Below are 16,259 nucleotides of genomic sequence, written 5' to 3'. Positions count from 1 at the left end.
AGTAACACATTTTAATATTCCCTTTGCCCTTCACTATGTACAAGTTTGCCCCTCTTTGTGCTTTGTAGATCAGATATTCCTCCACCCAAGAAGTAGAAAGGTGACATATGAAGCTTTTTGAAAAAGCAGAGTGTAAGTAAGGCTAAATAACTAGGCACACTAGCAGTTGTAGTGATCACCAGACTTTCAAATGCAGATTATACTGTGGAAAAAGTATTAACTGGTGATATAATATGTTACCCAGGATATTGTTACAGCTAAACCTAGCTTCTGTAGCTAATCTTTCAACCAAGGTTAGGAGTCTAGCCTAGGACGAATTCACAGTTGATGGACTGTCACTGCATTGCTAGACAGGTGCGGGAAAAACCAGTTGGCAATGTGAATAAGTTAACACTGTTGGTTATTAAAATATAATGAATCATGATTTGATTATTAATGTCCAAATAACACTGTATACAATATGGTAGGAGGGTTAAACTTGCTAAGCATAGGAAAGGCTACAAAATGAAAGAACCATTTTGTATGCAAGAAAGACGGAATGAAAACACTCCAGATTTATTTTTAGTGATCAGCATTGATGTTTGTTTTTAGGATGCTCAACCAATCATATTTATTCAAGCATGGATTATTTATTATTTATAGGAAACAGTTATAGGGGGGGGGGGGTAGATGGGTGGATGTCCCCACCAAGTCTGAGACCAAACCTACGCCCTTGATTAAGATTAATGCCTAGCTAAGGTTCGAATCTGGTGGAGGCCATTTCTTGAACGTCTTTCCTCAATCTCACTCATTAGTTTCTTGTCTCTGTCCACCTGTCTTATGGATACGATAAACATTAAAAGAAAAGGTCACACAATGAAAGGAAACGATCTCTGTTGTCTCCCTCCCCGGTCGAACTACAGCTTCCTCCTCTGTGGTTTTGCAGCAGTTCTCAGTACCTGTGGCCAGCTTCCTTTCTCAGAAACATACCCTGTCGTTTCCACTGTAACGTGTAATGTGGCTTGAAGAATTATTCGTTGGCCTGTTAAAGGTTTTTAATGTACAACTTAATTCATCTTTATTGATTTATTGACAATACCGGATTGTGAGTGAGACTAGGCCTGCTGATTCTAGACGGCCAAAACTAGTCTTTCAGGGGTGGATCTACGGGGTGGCATAAAACCAACCACCCTCCCCACTCCGCCGACCGAAGTTGCTTTCATTTGAACTTAAGGAAGGCGCGAACTGACCATAAAAGGCTCCAACTCAAGGAAATCGTCGGCAGACCACATTGGAGGAATGAGGTGTTAAGCAAATATCTATTAATGACTAAGAATAAATATAAAAGTGCAGGGCTAACGGAATTAGGGTTTGTTTTCCTGTTGAATTGAGGTTAATAACGCTAACTTGTGAATGCTTTGGGAAAGATTACCGTAGTAAAGTTTGTTCGAAGTTCGATATTCAACAGATATTCGGACGCCCAGTATTGTGTTATTTAACCGGTGTTTAGCACCGCTATTACCGGCCGCTTATGTTTAGGGACCGTCAACAAATTACAAAATTACAATCGTTTTTTAACAACATGAACTAGGAGCGTCAAAATAATGTTTAACTGTTAAAGATGTATCCATTCATGCTGCACAGCCTTTTTTTTTCATTTTCATCTCAGGTTATTAAAAATATATTTATTCAAAATAGATCTTCCTCTAACTTCAATAGCTTTTTGGCCGTGTGACCTATAATCCTCAAATTCATTTCAGTGTTCACTGACAATGCATACATGTTGCACAGCCTGTAGTTTTCATTTGATCTCACACACTTCTGCCACGGGGTGCCACCCCTCAAAATCTCCTGCCACCCTCTTGCCACACCATGAATATTTTTCTAGATCCGCCCCTGTTCAAGATGGATCTTACAATGTAACACATTGATCAGTATGAACATACAAATCAAACATTTAACCAATGTTCCATCCTACAACATTATAAAGTCAGCTGTGTTAACAGTGTGTTATGTACGCGCTATGACTAATTATTGGGCTTTGATGTAATCAAACACTAACAAACCAGGATGGTAACTGAAGGTATAACAGAACAGGTAAGTGTGAGCAGAGGAGAAACAAATATCCTTCTTGCAGTATATTATTTTACAAAAAAAAACAGAGACAATTCCACAAATCCCATTTCAAATTCAAAGAAAATACAAATATTTACCCGAGGTGACCTCATGCAAAACTTGTCAGACAATCGCAGAATGTGACTCGTGTAGCAGAAAGTGAGTAAGTAGCCTAAATTTGTGAGCAAGTTTGTTGCAATAAATTGAAAAATTGAAATTGTTTTTTTTAAATCTATTTAGTTTGTTGATTTCTGGATGTTATTGTTCTGTCCCTGATGTTAACGTATATTTGATGAAACCTGCGATGACCTTCATTTAAAACTGCATCAGCGTTTTATGTTGACATTTGTTAGCAAATATTAGCTAATGTTACTTTGAGCAATTTATGGTTGCATACTTTGATGGTTTCTTTTTGTAATTTTCCTTAAGGTAAACATCAGTGTTTAAAAAGAAGAACACACCGCAGGTGACAAAATGCACGGTGTGCTGTACCAACCATCATTGTCCCCCAACCCTTTGTGGTTGTGCCTAACCTTAACCTCGACCTCTGCTGCGACTCCTGGCCTTAAACTAATCCTAACCTCAACCATCGTTGTGACGCCTAAACTCAACTGGGCCTCCCAGGCTGCAGCCGTAGCATGGATTTTTAGTTTGTAATCTAGCAACAACAAAAAAAAACATACACCAAAGTAGGAAGGAGAAATAGCGGACCAGACAAGCTTTTATTTTGAAAAGTAGAAGCATGAGACGGGAGGGCATGAGGCGGGAGGCTGCAGCCATACACTCTTGGAGATTTGCGGTAGTACCCCTGTAGTGCCCTGTTTCATCCACTAGATGGCAGGGCTCAAACTTGAACCCCACCAGAATACACAAATCAGGGTACCTATAACATGAATAGGTTTTCCTACAGAGCAGTTTCTCCTACAATATTGTGTGTGTTCAAATCACAGAGAGAGAAATACTCACAGTTAGTGATGGAAAAAATGTTTGTGTAGTATCTTGTACTGTTACCTTTTAGAACTCAACACCACCCCCTAGTGGATAAACTGCATGCGACACACGTTCACAACTACACCACCAATAGATACACACACACAGACTTTTCATACCCTCCTACTCTCTCTCTCTCTATAAATGTGCTACGCTACGACAGGCAACCACGCACGCTGTCCGAGATTATCCTAAAAAAAGTAATTCGTCCCCCCCAATGTTGACTCCATGGCTACGGCCTTGATACAGTGTGTGTGTGTGTGTGTATCATGGTATCCGCTCCCCTGATGGTTACACAATGTGTGTGTGTGTGTGTCATGGTATCCGCTCCCCTGCTGGTTAGACAGTCAGTCAGCAGCCAGACAGGATGGAGGTCACACCACTCTGCTTCATGCTCTGTGTCTGCTGTTCCATCCTCTCACCTCTCTGCTGCTGTGAGTACTGTTCTTCTGTTCTATCCTGGTTCTACTGTTCTATTGTAGTTCTACTGTTGCATCCTTTACTGTTCTATCCTTGTTTCACGGTTCTATCCTTTCAGCACTCTGACTAGTTACAGAGCATGTTTCTCAATTCAGGTTGAAAGTTGTTTATGAGGTCACGTACAGTTGACAGCTGTGATCTCCTCTCTCTCTGTGTTGCCCATGCCCTCCTACAGTCTCTCTATCTCCTGCAGTCTCTCTGAGCGTCAGTCCCAGCAGATCTCAGTTCTTCAATTATAACAGTTTCTCCCTGAGCTGTGAGGAGCAGGGAAGCTCTGCTGGAGGGAGGGTGAGGAGGACCACCACAGAAGGAAGGTCTTCAGAGTGTGGAGCAGCAGGCTGGGGGTCTTTAGTGGGCTCATCCTGCTACGTGAAAGACCTGTCCCCAGGTGACACTGGAGTGTACTGGTGTGAGTCTGGCTCAGGAGAACACAGCCATGCTGTCAACATCACAGTACATGGTACGTTCACAGGGTCTGAATAAACCACTGTCGTTTCATTGGATTCTGGAAAGATCCTTTGAATCCTTCTCCTCTGTTGTAGCTGGAGCTGTGATCCTGGACAGTCCTGTCCTCCCTGTGAACGAGGGACAAGCTGTGACTCTACACTGTAGATACCAGAGACCTCCCTCTGACCGCACAGCTGCCTTCTACAAGGATGGATCTCTGGTCAGGACTGAGGCTGCGGGAGAGATGACCATCCCTGCTGTGACTACGTCTGATGCAGGGTTGTACAAGTGCAGCAATTCTGAGCTGGGAGGATCTCCAGAGAGCTGGCTGGCTGTGAGAGGTGATACTTTCTTTTAAAATATGATTTCACAGGAGGAATGTTCGAAACTGTTAGTTAAATAATAATGATATTATCATTTAGATCAGGGATGCCAGGGTGAAATTGGACAGGGGGCCATATTTTTTTCAAGTAAGACCTCAGGGGGCCGGACTACACTTTTGGCCAAACACTGACTCAACACATGGATAGGTAGGCTATTTGAAACTTCATGAAGACCTACACATCAATAAGAAACTGCATTGGCACCAAAATATTCTCACAATGAGGCCTACAATTACATAGCCTAAAGCAGAAGACAGTTACCCTCTAAAAACGTAACATTTTCCTATCCATGCAAGTAGCCTACATTTATGAATTAGAAAAGCACATTTCCTGTAAATAACACAAGCGTTAACTGTCAATTGCTTTTATTATATTTATTGAAGGCCTACACATGAAAACACTTCAGCTACTTATCGAAGCCAGACACCTTTTACGTTTCACCAGCTTGTCCATATCGGGCGATAGTTTCTGGGAAGTGGCTATTTTCATGACATCATTCAGATGTCCGTGAGTCAGGCGATTGCGCACTTTCAACTTATAATATTCATAACGGAAAAGGGCTTCTCACATAAATATGTTGTCCCAAACATACAAAGTATTTTACCTGTGAAGGCCGTGAGCATTGGGTACTGTGGTGGCAAGGATTGATAGAATGATTCAATTGCAAGAGATGCGTAGTTTAGCTTTTGAGTCCGAAGTTGCCCTTTGTACTCGCCGTATTTCTCAGCGTGGGTCTCGTATCGTTTAATGTTGTACTCTTTTGCTACAGCCACTTGTTGAGAACAAATGAGACACACGGGTTTGCCACCTACTTCCCAAAAGAAATACTTTTCTTTCCATTTATCCTGAAAGATGCGACCTTCAGTGTCGACCTTCCTCTTTTTTGATAACATCTCGATTACTGATCGGATCAGCACTACCGGCGCTGCTTCAGCTGAGGCGGGAAGCAGCAACAGACCAACTGACAGATTCCACTGAAAATTTAAATAAAAATAACATTTAAAAAGATATTCTCCCCTTATCACCCGCGGGCCAGATGTGACGTACAGTCGACAGATTCCACCGAAAAAGAAAAAAAAAAACAATTGAACAAATTAGATAAAAATACAATAAAAAAAATAATTCTCCCCTTATCACCCGTGGGCCGGATGTGAGGTACAGTGGGCCGGGTCCGGCCCGCGGGCCGTAATCCTGGCATCCCTGATTTAGATCATTACATTTTTTAGTTTAGCTTGTCTTAAGAGTAATCAGTTCCAAAGACCACAATGTAACAAGTACATTTGATGGTTGATATTTCCTTCTTCAAGCCCTCCCTCCCTCCCCCGTTTCCCCTCCCTCCCCCTCTCCCCCACCCTCTCCTTCTCCCCCTCCCTCCCCCTCTTCCCCTCCCCCCTCCCCCTCCCTTCCTGTGTTGGTCTCTGTGGGGGTGGCTGGTCTCTTGGTCTCTGTGGTCTCTCTGCTGGTGGTGCTGCTCCTCAGGAAGAGACGTAAAGGTGAGACTCACTGTTATGTCACTGTGTTTGAATATGTAGTCATTTAATAACAGTTGTTCAGAATATTTTCTGCTGTGTGTTTGTTTGTGTGTGTGTATGTGTGTGGTATGTGTGTGTGTGTGTACGGGTTTGTGTGTGTGTGGTGTGTGTGTGTGGGTGTGTGAATGTGTGTGGCATGTGTGTGTTTGTGTTCCTCCACGTTGTGGTGAGGTAGCTGGTCCCAGAGATGTGACCTACGCTGACTTCAGACTCAGACATGATACAGAACCCAGCAGAAGGAGAGAGAGAGGTAGCGAGAGGTAGACACACAGGAGGAGAGAGAGGTAGAGAGAGGTAGACACACAGGAGGAGAGAGAGGTAGAGAGAGGTAGACACACACAGGAGGAGAGAGGTAAAGAGAGATAGACACACACAGGAGGAGAGAGAGAGGTAAAGAGAGATAGACACACACAGGAGGAGAGAGAGGTAAAGAGAGATAGACACACACAGGAGGAGAGAGAGGTAAAGAGAGATAGACACACACAGGAGGAGAGAGAGGTAAAGAGAGATAGACACACACAGGAGGAGAGAGAGAGGTATAGAGAGGTAGACACACACAGGAGGAGAGAGAGGTAAAGAGAGATAGACACACACAGGAGGAGAGAGAGGTAAAGAGGGATAGACACACACAGGAGGAGAGAGAGGTAAAGAGAGATAGACACACACAGGAGGAGAGAGAGGTAAAGAGAGATAGACACACACAGGAGGAGAGAGAGGTAAAGAGAGATAGACACACACAGGAGGAGAGAGAGGTAAAGAGAGATAGACACACACAGGAGGAGAGAGAGGTAAAGAGAGATAGACACACACAGGAGGAGAGAGAGGTAAAGAGAGATAGACACACACAGGAGGAGAGAGAGAGGTTAAGATAATTTAGAGAAGAGTTGATGTTCCTCAGAGACAGAGAGATGTATCTGACCAGTGTTGATGTTCCTCAGAGAGACCCCCTCGAGCAGCAAAGCCTGTCTACTCAGCAGTGAAGACAGAAACAGGTGAGACACAAATGCTTACACACATACATAAATACATCAAACACACACACACACACATATATCCTCACATTCAAGTTTATCTCTGTGTAAGGATCAGCAGGAGCCAGTGTGACCTACTGTGTGTGTTCCAGAGAAGCCCCTCCCCCCAGAACCTGATGTCATCTACTCCTCAGTGAGACCAGGCTGAGCTGCAGGTACCAAATCACACCCCACACTCTGGACCATTATGACCAGTGTTTGAAGTAATGCGTTATGTCCCGAAGTTCTTCGATTAAACGCTGCCCTCAAATTAACGCAGCCCTCAAATAAACGCTGCACCAAAAATGAACATTGTATAATACACGCTGCCCTTGATTAAATGTTGCAGCAAAAAAAATCTGAAAACGGTTATTTAATTGGTTAAATTAAAACAAAGTATTTATTAAACAAGTAAATCACAAGTGGAGTATAATTCCCTTGAAGCACTGGCAGACAAGTTGCTTTCTTGCTACAGGTTTATTTAAAACTTCTTCTCCAAATGCACTGTGAAAACTGTGAATAGTATAACGAGAAAATAAAGGCCACATTAGCTTAATATGAACATACAATGATATGCGCAACATGTAAATAACGTGAAAATGTAACCAAAGGAAAATACAGACACAAAACGACATACCTCGTTGGCTGCATGCTGTACACAAGGGAAGAGAGGCCCTCTGTGACATGCTTGCATGTAAAAAGGGCTATACAAATACATTTGATTTGATTTTGATTTGAGAGGTTTCCTTAGATCGCTAACATCAGCTATAACAAACTTAAAGATCCCATGACATGCTGTTTTTGAAAGCTTTTATATAGGCCTTAGTGGTCCCCTAATATTGTATCTGAAGTTCCTTTCCTGAAATTCAGTCTTGGTGCAGAATTACAGCCACTACCAGCAGTCCCACAGTCCCACGTGCTGTTTCTGTGTCTGTAGCTTTAAATGCTATGAGGAAGAAAGAGGCGGGGATAACTGCCATGCTTCGGTGGTTTGCAAGCCATGATGACTCGAGGAAAACCAATATCGCGCTCGCATGGTCATAGCTTATTTTCTCATTGGTGGACCAAATTCTCTGTGCGGGCAAAGCAGAGAAAGGGGAGGTAACCTTCGCTCTTATGACGTCATAAAACCAACATTTAAAAAACCGGGCGTTTCAGTTTTCATTTTCTCAAAGGCGGAGAAGAAAACCCAGGGCTTGGTTTACACCTATTGACATTTCTAGCCACTGGGGGACCAAAGGCAGGCTAGGGCAACTTATATTAATGTTAAATAACCTCCTAAAGTGAATATTTCATGTCATGGGACCTTTAAACTTTTATCGAGCATTAAATTGTCCGTGCTTCGCTTGCTGTTAACTTGTCTAATCTCTCACTCACGAGCGTCCCAAAAGGTCTTCAAAACAAAGGCACTTTACTCTTACCAAATAAAGTCACTTAATAATACTGAATACAATTATATAATTCTAAATTATGACATTATGACAAAAAATTATACATTATTATAATGTAATTGCGACAATTAGCCTACGTGTACAACATAGAAAGGTAGATGACTTTGCCACTTGCTAATTCGCCTTTCATCAACCCCAAGTTCACATGCTACAGATCTGTTGCTGCTGGTGAGTGCTTTCTGCACAGCTTTCTGTTTGAAAGATAGTGTAAGAACGTTTCAGCATGCTGCTTCAATTTTACACTAGGCTTTGTGTTTGACCTCCGTGTCTATTCTTTGTTTGTCTATGGCAGCACTGCAGCTACAATTCACTAACTCGCTCTTACAAATTAAACACCGCCCTCGAATAAACGCTGCACCAACAATGATCATTGTGTAAAAAATACTGCGGCGTTTAATTGAGAAATAATAATATAACGCGTTACATAATATTATTACTTAAGTGAGTAACAAAGTAATATAACCCGTGACTTTTTGACAGTGGATAATATTATTACAGTTACTTATTTAAGTAACTTGCGTTACTTGTCCAAGTTACTGCATGAATTCAACAAAGGACTTAAATAGCCTGATAAATACAGATAGTTGCCTAAACGACTCTTCCTGGAAACAGTAGCTTACTGTTTGCCAATGATTCACGCTGCTGACAAACACAACAGCAAACATGGCCGCAGAACGTGTTATGTTTCTGGCGTGGACATATTCACACTATTTTGCTTTCTTTGACGATATTGGAAAAAATATTTAAGTGAAATGCAAACTGTCCCCCAACAAATTAATATCCATTGCCAAAAACAGCACTTCAAACTTCTCGAAAGTGTCCACAGAGAAACAAAGCTGGAAGCTAGAGAAAAATCCACTTGAAACAATAATAGAGATGGCGACACATTTCCACAACTTGCTACTAAAAGTAATAGTGAAAGAAATATATTAGGCTACTACTATTAGTAATAATATTACTTTGTACAGAAAGTAATAATGTAACTTAATCACACTACGCTTACTGAACAATAATAAGTAATAACTAATATATTACTAGTAACTCCCCCCAACACAACCAATCAGAGCCCTTAGCTAAGAAGTTACGCTTGCTAGGCTAAGGTTACGGGATCGAGGGGAAAGATTGAGACGTTGCACATGCACATAACAACACAATATACACACACACACACACACACAAATGAATGCACATAGCAACAGATACACACACACACACACACATGAATGCACATAGCAACAGATACACACACACACACACACACAAATGAATGCACATAGCAACAGATACACACACACACACATGAACAGCAACACACCCCAGATACACACACCTCTCAGCACATGTTTTCAACGTGAGTTTTTCACACGTGGTTTACCTCTCTCTGTACTTCTCTGCGTATGTCTACATGCCCCCCAAGACATGGCCCCCCCTGTGCCCCTCACCTCTCACACCTCTAAAGCCATCTTCTTCAGAACAGAGGATGTACTGATCAGAAGCAGGGTTATTTGTAGATGTGGAACAATGTGCTGTTTTAGCTGCGGTACACCGCTCTCTCTGTCCTACCACTCTGCTGGCATGCAACCTGCTCTTTACCGCAAGACAGAGCTTGGAGTAGACGTACAAAGTTGTTGATTGAAGCTCTGCTCTTTGACCTCCTGCTGGAACAAACAACATCTGGGTCAATCCTGTTAACCGGTGCCTTTTAATGTCCGCAGGAAATCCTACTTCATATTTGATGTAAATTGTAAAAAATAATAATTCTAAAATGCTTTAATTATAGGCTTAGGTCTTCCTTATATCTAAATGACCAATACGTGTCTCTTAGACATATTTTTGGTATTTTAACCACTTTTGTATTTCGTACACATGTTCGTTTTTCCATGTCCCCATCACAAATTATCAACTTTTACAATAAATACCTTTAAATAATAAAATACTCAAATGATTTGCTCATTATGTTGTAGACCAAGTTAAAATTGTTCTACTTATGCATAAAAAAAAGAATATATACTATTTTGGGGGGGATTTACTGAGTGTCCCCGAAAAAAAGTTATATCTTGTTAGTTTTCTAGTTTTTCCTCTTTCAAGAAAATAGCCTACTCTTCCCATAACACAAAGTTCATGAAATTACATCATTTCTTTTGGAGGGAATTAAACTTGGTCAACTGAAGTATGAACTTTAAAGATGTATCTTTTTTTCCCAAGTTTCATAATGTCAACCTTTGTGTCACAACGTTAAAGTTCCACCCCGTTAGGCTACTTTGTTAAGGAAATAAATAACATTTTATGATTTCAAATATGGTTTTATATAAGAAGTAAAATGCATGGGGCCTCATGCTAGCTAGATCATGATCACTCACAGAGCTAGGGCTAACATAGTTGACAAAATTTATTTTATGTTTATTGTTGGTGGTAATTTCACCCCTGTTATGTTACATTCCACACAGTTAGCTGAACACAATGAACTCACACAAAATTATTTGCTAATTATTTTTAGGCAATAAACAAATCAAATGGAACAAGGGGCATAATATAGACAAGAAAATGTAAATATTGTTAAACCTTTAAATTTTTTAAGCTTTGTGATTGTTAATCATATGTCCTAACAGGGTGGAATAATGTCACGGTGCATGTGTGAACCAAATGCCCATAATTATTAGGATTTAAGTGCATGATCTTGGCCAATATGTTTTCCAAACAGTTGAACATATCCCTTTCCTGGGGCCCGTTCGTCGTAAGAGTTGAAGCTAAGCTAATCAATTGTCCCTTTAGCCCGTTAACATTAGCGAGCTAACTGAGAACCGCAAAAATCGGTTCGTTGACGGCTGATCCGCATCCAAATCATGTGGTTAATTTCTATCAGGCTAAACTTATCAGGGCAAGTGCACGAGCACGCCCTACTTCAAGGCAGCAAAGGTCGATCACCAAAACCAGCAAAGGTCGATCACCAAAACCGTGATTTTCTAACGGTGAAATGGCGGAAAAGACGAAAGAGAGAGCGGTGATATTCTCGCCATCTGAGCAAACTATTATAATGAGTCTCTCCGAAGACAATAAGCATATTATCATGGCTAAGTCAAACACCGCCACTGCTGCCAGAGCAAGACAGGCATCTTGGCAAAAAAATTGCCGATAAACTAAATGCGTATTTTGGTAAAATGTATCGGCTCATCTTTAGTGCCTTATTACCCAAATCAATCAGATCACATTTCTGTGTGCCTGCTGGCAGTAGGCTTAATGGAAATTAATCATCGAATGAGATCTTGCTAGCGAAAATTATGATATCAACTTTTTCAGAATAAGTATAAAAACAAAGAGTATAATTGATACGAATTCATAGACACTTATGAGGATTTATGTAGGCCTACTGAAAGCGCATGTACTAGGGTGATATCAGGTAAAATGGGCCACTTTTTGGTAAATCGTTTGGGACAATAATACAATACCATATATGCCTTTTGCATGTATTTTTATGATTACTAATGACTGTTTTTGATCTTTTTTTTTTTAATGATGTAATAAAATTATTTAGGCCCTTCAGTTCTTGAAACATCAGCTGTGCCAACTTTTTGGGCACAAGCATTTTCAGGTAAAATGGACCAGCTGTTCAGGTAAAATGGGCCAGTGAAACTGCAAAGGGAAATTGTAATTTATCATCAAATTTACTTTTAAAACACAGTTGCTTATACAGCCACAAAACATTTAAACTGCATTAAACAAACATATTCATATGTGCCATAATTTAAAAAAAATGATCCTGAAGCCAAGACTCGTCACAGTTTCATATATATGTGACGGTGTGCCCTCAATACCCAGCTTGACCAAAAGGCTCTCATACTGGTTAAACCACTGGCTAACCACCTCTTTGTTGAGTCCAGCAGCCCGTGCTGCAGACAGGACCTCTGGCTTGCACATCCCAAGCTCTGGGTTGTGCTTTAGAAAGTTCTTAAACCAATAATATCCGGCCCTCCCTGCTGTCTTGGAGAAACCAGAAATGTTGTTCTTGGCTGCAAAATCAAAGGCCACTTGCCGGACATCACGTTTTGTGAAGGGAAACCCCCTCTGCGCCAATGTGTTTAGGGTGGCAGCAAGCTCCCTTTCTGCCTCCTGTGGAAGGTAGGGCTTCTGCCCTGACACATGTTCACTGCCAGTCAACTTTCCACTGATGCGTCTTTGCAGTGTTGATTGCGGCACACCCCATGCTCTTGATAAGAGGTGCACACTCACTGTAATTCCTTTCTTCTCTCCCTCCATGTATTCATCTAAGGACCCCTTTATCCTCTCCTCTTTCCACAGATTGTAATTGTTTGGCCTTCCTTTCCATCCCTGTTTCATCTTTGTATCCTTTCCTCTCTGGTCCTTGTTCCTACTCTCTTTTCTCTCTCTTTCCTTCTCCCTTTCTCCTCTCCTCTCGCTTCCTTCTCCTTCGCCATACTCACTGTACATAAAATATCTACTACCATTATTACTGTTGGGGGGGTCATGGTGTGACACACACACACACACACACACACCCTCACACACACTCCAACACGTGTATGTGTGTTTGTGAGTGACACAGATGATGGCCCATTTTATCTGAAACCATGTTGCCCATTTTACCTCAGTGGGTTAAGGTAAATTGGACCGCCAAGAAAAACATAACTTTTTCCAAAAATATGTTCATATACCAAACTAACAACATTATTTGTGATTGATGCCATCAAGACAGATATTCATAGTTTTTTTATGTGCATGTAAAAAAAAAAAAAAAAGATTTATCATCCTTATAATAGTTTAATTAGATTTGGTATGCCAGGCTACTTACCATGCAGCTTTCTGGTGCAGTCTTGTTTGAATTATTGGCCCGCCCACCATAGCAACCATAAAGCAATCAAATCCCCTGTTACTTGTCAGGGCTGGGACCCCCAAACCATAAATGGCCCATTTTACCTGATATTTACATTTACATTTACATTTATTCATTTAGCAGACGCTTTTATCCAAAGCGACTTCCAAGAGAGAGCTTTACAAAAGAGCATAGGTCACTGAACATAACAACGAGATAGTCCCAAACATTGCAAGCAGCCAAAACATGAAGCATACATTGTGAAAAAGCTAAACAAGTGCCAAAAGGGAAGACCCATAAGAGCATGTAGTTATACAAGTTACAAATAAAACAACATGAACCACAAAAGTGCAGGACTGTACCTGTAAAAGAACAATCAACAGTAAAATATTACACAGCAAGTACAAGACTTAACTTCGTTATATCTAACCTACAATAGCAACAAGTCACTCAATAAGAGTCGTAGTGATCCTGGAGGAAACTAACAAATCCAGCCAAGCATTCTTAAGTGCCGTTGTACTCCCGTTGATATCACCCTATGTATGTGTATATGCATGTAGGCCTATGTGTAAATCCCTCTTTGATTTCATTGACTGGGGCATCGCCAGGAATATGATGAATTGATTCATCAGCTGGTTAAGCGCCAAGTACACTTTTCTTACAGCAACGCATGCTGTGGCTTTGCCAATGTTTTCTGCATCGCCTACACTGTATAAAAATGTAGCCTACCTGACGCGAAAAACCTCAAGGCTATGCAGAGAGTCTGAAGCACAGTAAAAGTTTCAAGTAGCTTTATTGTCCATTTCTTCACGTCAAGACATAAAAAGGAATCGATATGACGTTTCCCACTCTCCCACAGTGAAACATAAAAAGCACAGGCACAACAGATAAGACATTTCTTAGAACATAGCGTTACATATTCACATACAGCAGCATAAGCTCATAAAGCATAGCTTGCTGCGGCGTGTGATATTTGCAATGTACGGCCCGAGAAGGTCTTGCAAATAAATGAGTCCTTGTCGGCTGAATCGATATCGCTCAAACAAGAACTCATCCGTGTGAAATAAAGGATCTTGGCGATCGTGAAGAACTATATTGGTATGGAAAGTTAATCGAACTATATCTCCTTGGTCAGTTGGGTCTCTCAAAAAGGGAGCTGCCAATTATTTTCCGGGGGTGTGGCAAGCTTATCCAGCTACACTTACGTTAGCCTGCTCTCGAGCAGGTTAGTGCTAATTGATATGTTACTATGGTGATTTATCTAAACTTGCTTCCACGAACCAAAAATAGGGGCGTGTTTTATCTTAGCCTGAAAATTAGCTCGCTAAACTGCTTAGCGAGCTACGACGAATACCCCCCAGGATATCTTGAATATCCCGGCTTAAACCCTTATCCTGGTTTCGCGCAATAGCCCCCAGTTCTAGGGTCTAGCCGCAACAGGAAAGAGGGAGACCAGTCAGACCACTACCCAACTTTGCGTTTGGTTTTTGTATTAGGCTATTTGGGGCTGGGAGAACAGCTTCAGGAGCCGACAAGGCCAAAATAAAAACAAAACACCTCTAACTTTTAAAAAGGAACCAAACTAACCTAAGCCAAAAAAATACAGTTCAAAATTGAAAATTAAAAAGTTAGTAAATCTTGATAAAAACATTTTTTTTCTTATTTTTATTTACAAGAATGCTGCTTGATGTTGGTGGCAAATAATGATTGCTGTTTGTTATTTGAAGGTTGAATGTTTTAGGACTTAGGAAACACAAGAAACTCAAAAACTTAACCTGTTTTTAACACTACAAAGAAAACAGCGACATCATCATCAAGTTTGACAGATCCTGGCTCTATGTCAACTGTTGTTGGATTCCAGCGAAGTCAAGCCCAGCTCTACGATGATTGATGTCTCCAGGATAGCGTTAAGGTGCCAGTATGGTACTCAGACTCTGTTACTGTAGCATCCCCGGTTGAATAAGATGGTCTCTTTCACTGATGGTTCACAATCCTTTATTAAAACCTTGTTTTGCGAACACACCGTAAGAGCTGAAGATACAAATACATTGAAATTAGTGACTCTTACGTGATGTGCTTCCATTACCTTTCAATATAGCTAGCAACAAAACGACACGTTTTATCAATAGCATTAGCAATAAACATATGCGCATAACAAATTATTATAAACATGAAATATTAACAACTTTAACACATTAATCAAACAAACCTTGTTCCCTCATCAACCAGTTGCTAAATATGAATGATCTTCTCCGTATTTATTACACTTCTACTAATTATTTTACTCATGCGGTATCTTTCACAACTCTTCTTCGACTTCTTCTGCAGTTAAGTCCGATCACAGCACCTAGAAGCAGCATGTTGCGCCATCATTTCAAAATAAAAGCAAATACCATATAAAACGGGAAAACAAAAGACAAAGCATATAAAACATTTGCAACCGTAGAAATGGTTGTGAAGTCATTTACAGTTACGGATGGGCGGGCCGCTGGATAGGACGGATTAATTAGCATTTCTGTTGCCTTTATGGTTCTCCGATATGGAGGACCAAACCTGCCATATTTACAAATGAATGAATGAATAAATAAATGTCCACATCCATGCATTTAGACAGAAATAAACGAATATATATATTAATTAATGCACAATTGTCAATCAATAGTTACATATATTTTACATTTATGTATTTATTTATTTTGTATTGATTTATGTATTGATTTATTGATTTATTCATTCATTCATTCATTCATTTATTTATTCATTTATTTATTCATTTATCTATTCATTATTTATTCATTTATTCGTTCATTTATTCGTTCATTTATTCGTTCATTCATTCATTCATTCATTCATTGTTCCCAATATGATAATGAGAGGAGGCCAGTAGGCGTGGAAACTGATGTTCAGACATTGCAATCAATCCAGAGCCATAGATTCAATCTAGCTAACGCCTGGGACACACTGGCTGCGAAGCGCCCTGGAGCGCCACAATATACTACGAATGGCGCGATGCTGTTCACACTAGACGCGCATTTCTCCACACC

The 16,259-nt window shown here is 40.6% G+C and overlaps 1 protein-coding gene and 1 long non-coding RNA gene across 7 annotated transcripts in view; one reads left to right on the top strand and one right to left on the bottom strand.

Moving 5' to 3' along the window:
- The first annotated feature begins 3,443 nt into the window (after positions 1-3,443).
- Positions 3,444-16,259, top strand: part of LOC146274000 (sialoadhesin-like) — a 37,006-nt gene continuing 24,190 nt past the window's right edge. For 3 of the 6 annotated variants that reach the window (XM_084704507.1, XM_084704506.1, XM_084704505.1), the window contains exons 1-5: positions 3,444-3,518; positions 3,740-4,024; positions 4,107-4,352; positions 6,865-6,918; positions 7,050-7,112. In XM_084704507.1, coding sequence (XP_084560633.1) covers positions 3,452-3,518; positions 3,740-4,024; positions 4,107-4,352; positions 6,865-6,918; positions 7,050-7,105 — 708 coding nt within the window. In that variant the 5' untranslated portion in view covers positions 3,444-3,451 and the 3' untranslated portion in view covers positions 7,106-7,112. Of the gene's footprint in view, positions 3,519-3,739; positions 4,025-4,106; positions 4,353-6,864; positions 6,919-7,009; positions 7,113-16,259 lie in introns of all 6 variants that reach the window. The other 3 variants (XM_084704503.1, XM_084704502.1, XM_084704504.1) reach the window with 2 other exon arrangements.
- Positions 13,990-15,676, bottom strand: LOC146274001 (uncharacterized). The gene is made up of 2 exons (XR_014766539.1): positions 15,425-15,676; positions 13,990-15,246 (listed from the first exon to the last, which is right to left on the bottom strand). It is a non-coding gene; the product is annotated as an uncharacterized LOC146274001 (long non-coding RNA).

This window comes from Hypomesus nipponensis, chromosome 9, assembly GCF_054491055.1.
Source record: "Hypomesus nipponensis isolate SF chromosome 9, ASM5449105v1, whole genome shotgun sequence".
Classification (NCBI taxonomy): domain Eukaryota; kingdom Metazoa; phylum Chordata; class Actinopteri; order Osmeriformes; family Osmeridae; genus Hypomesus; species Hypomesus nipponensis.
Note: the sequence above shows the minus strand (reverse complement) of the source record. Positions and strands in the feature narration are given on the sequence as shown.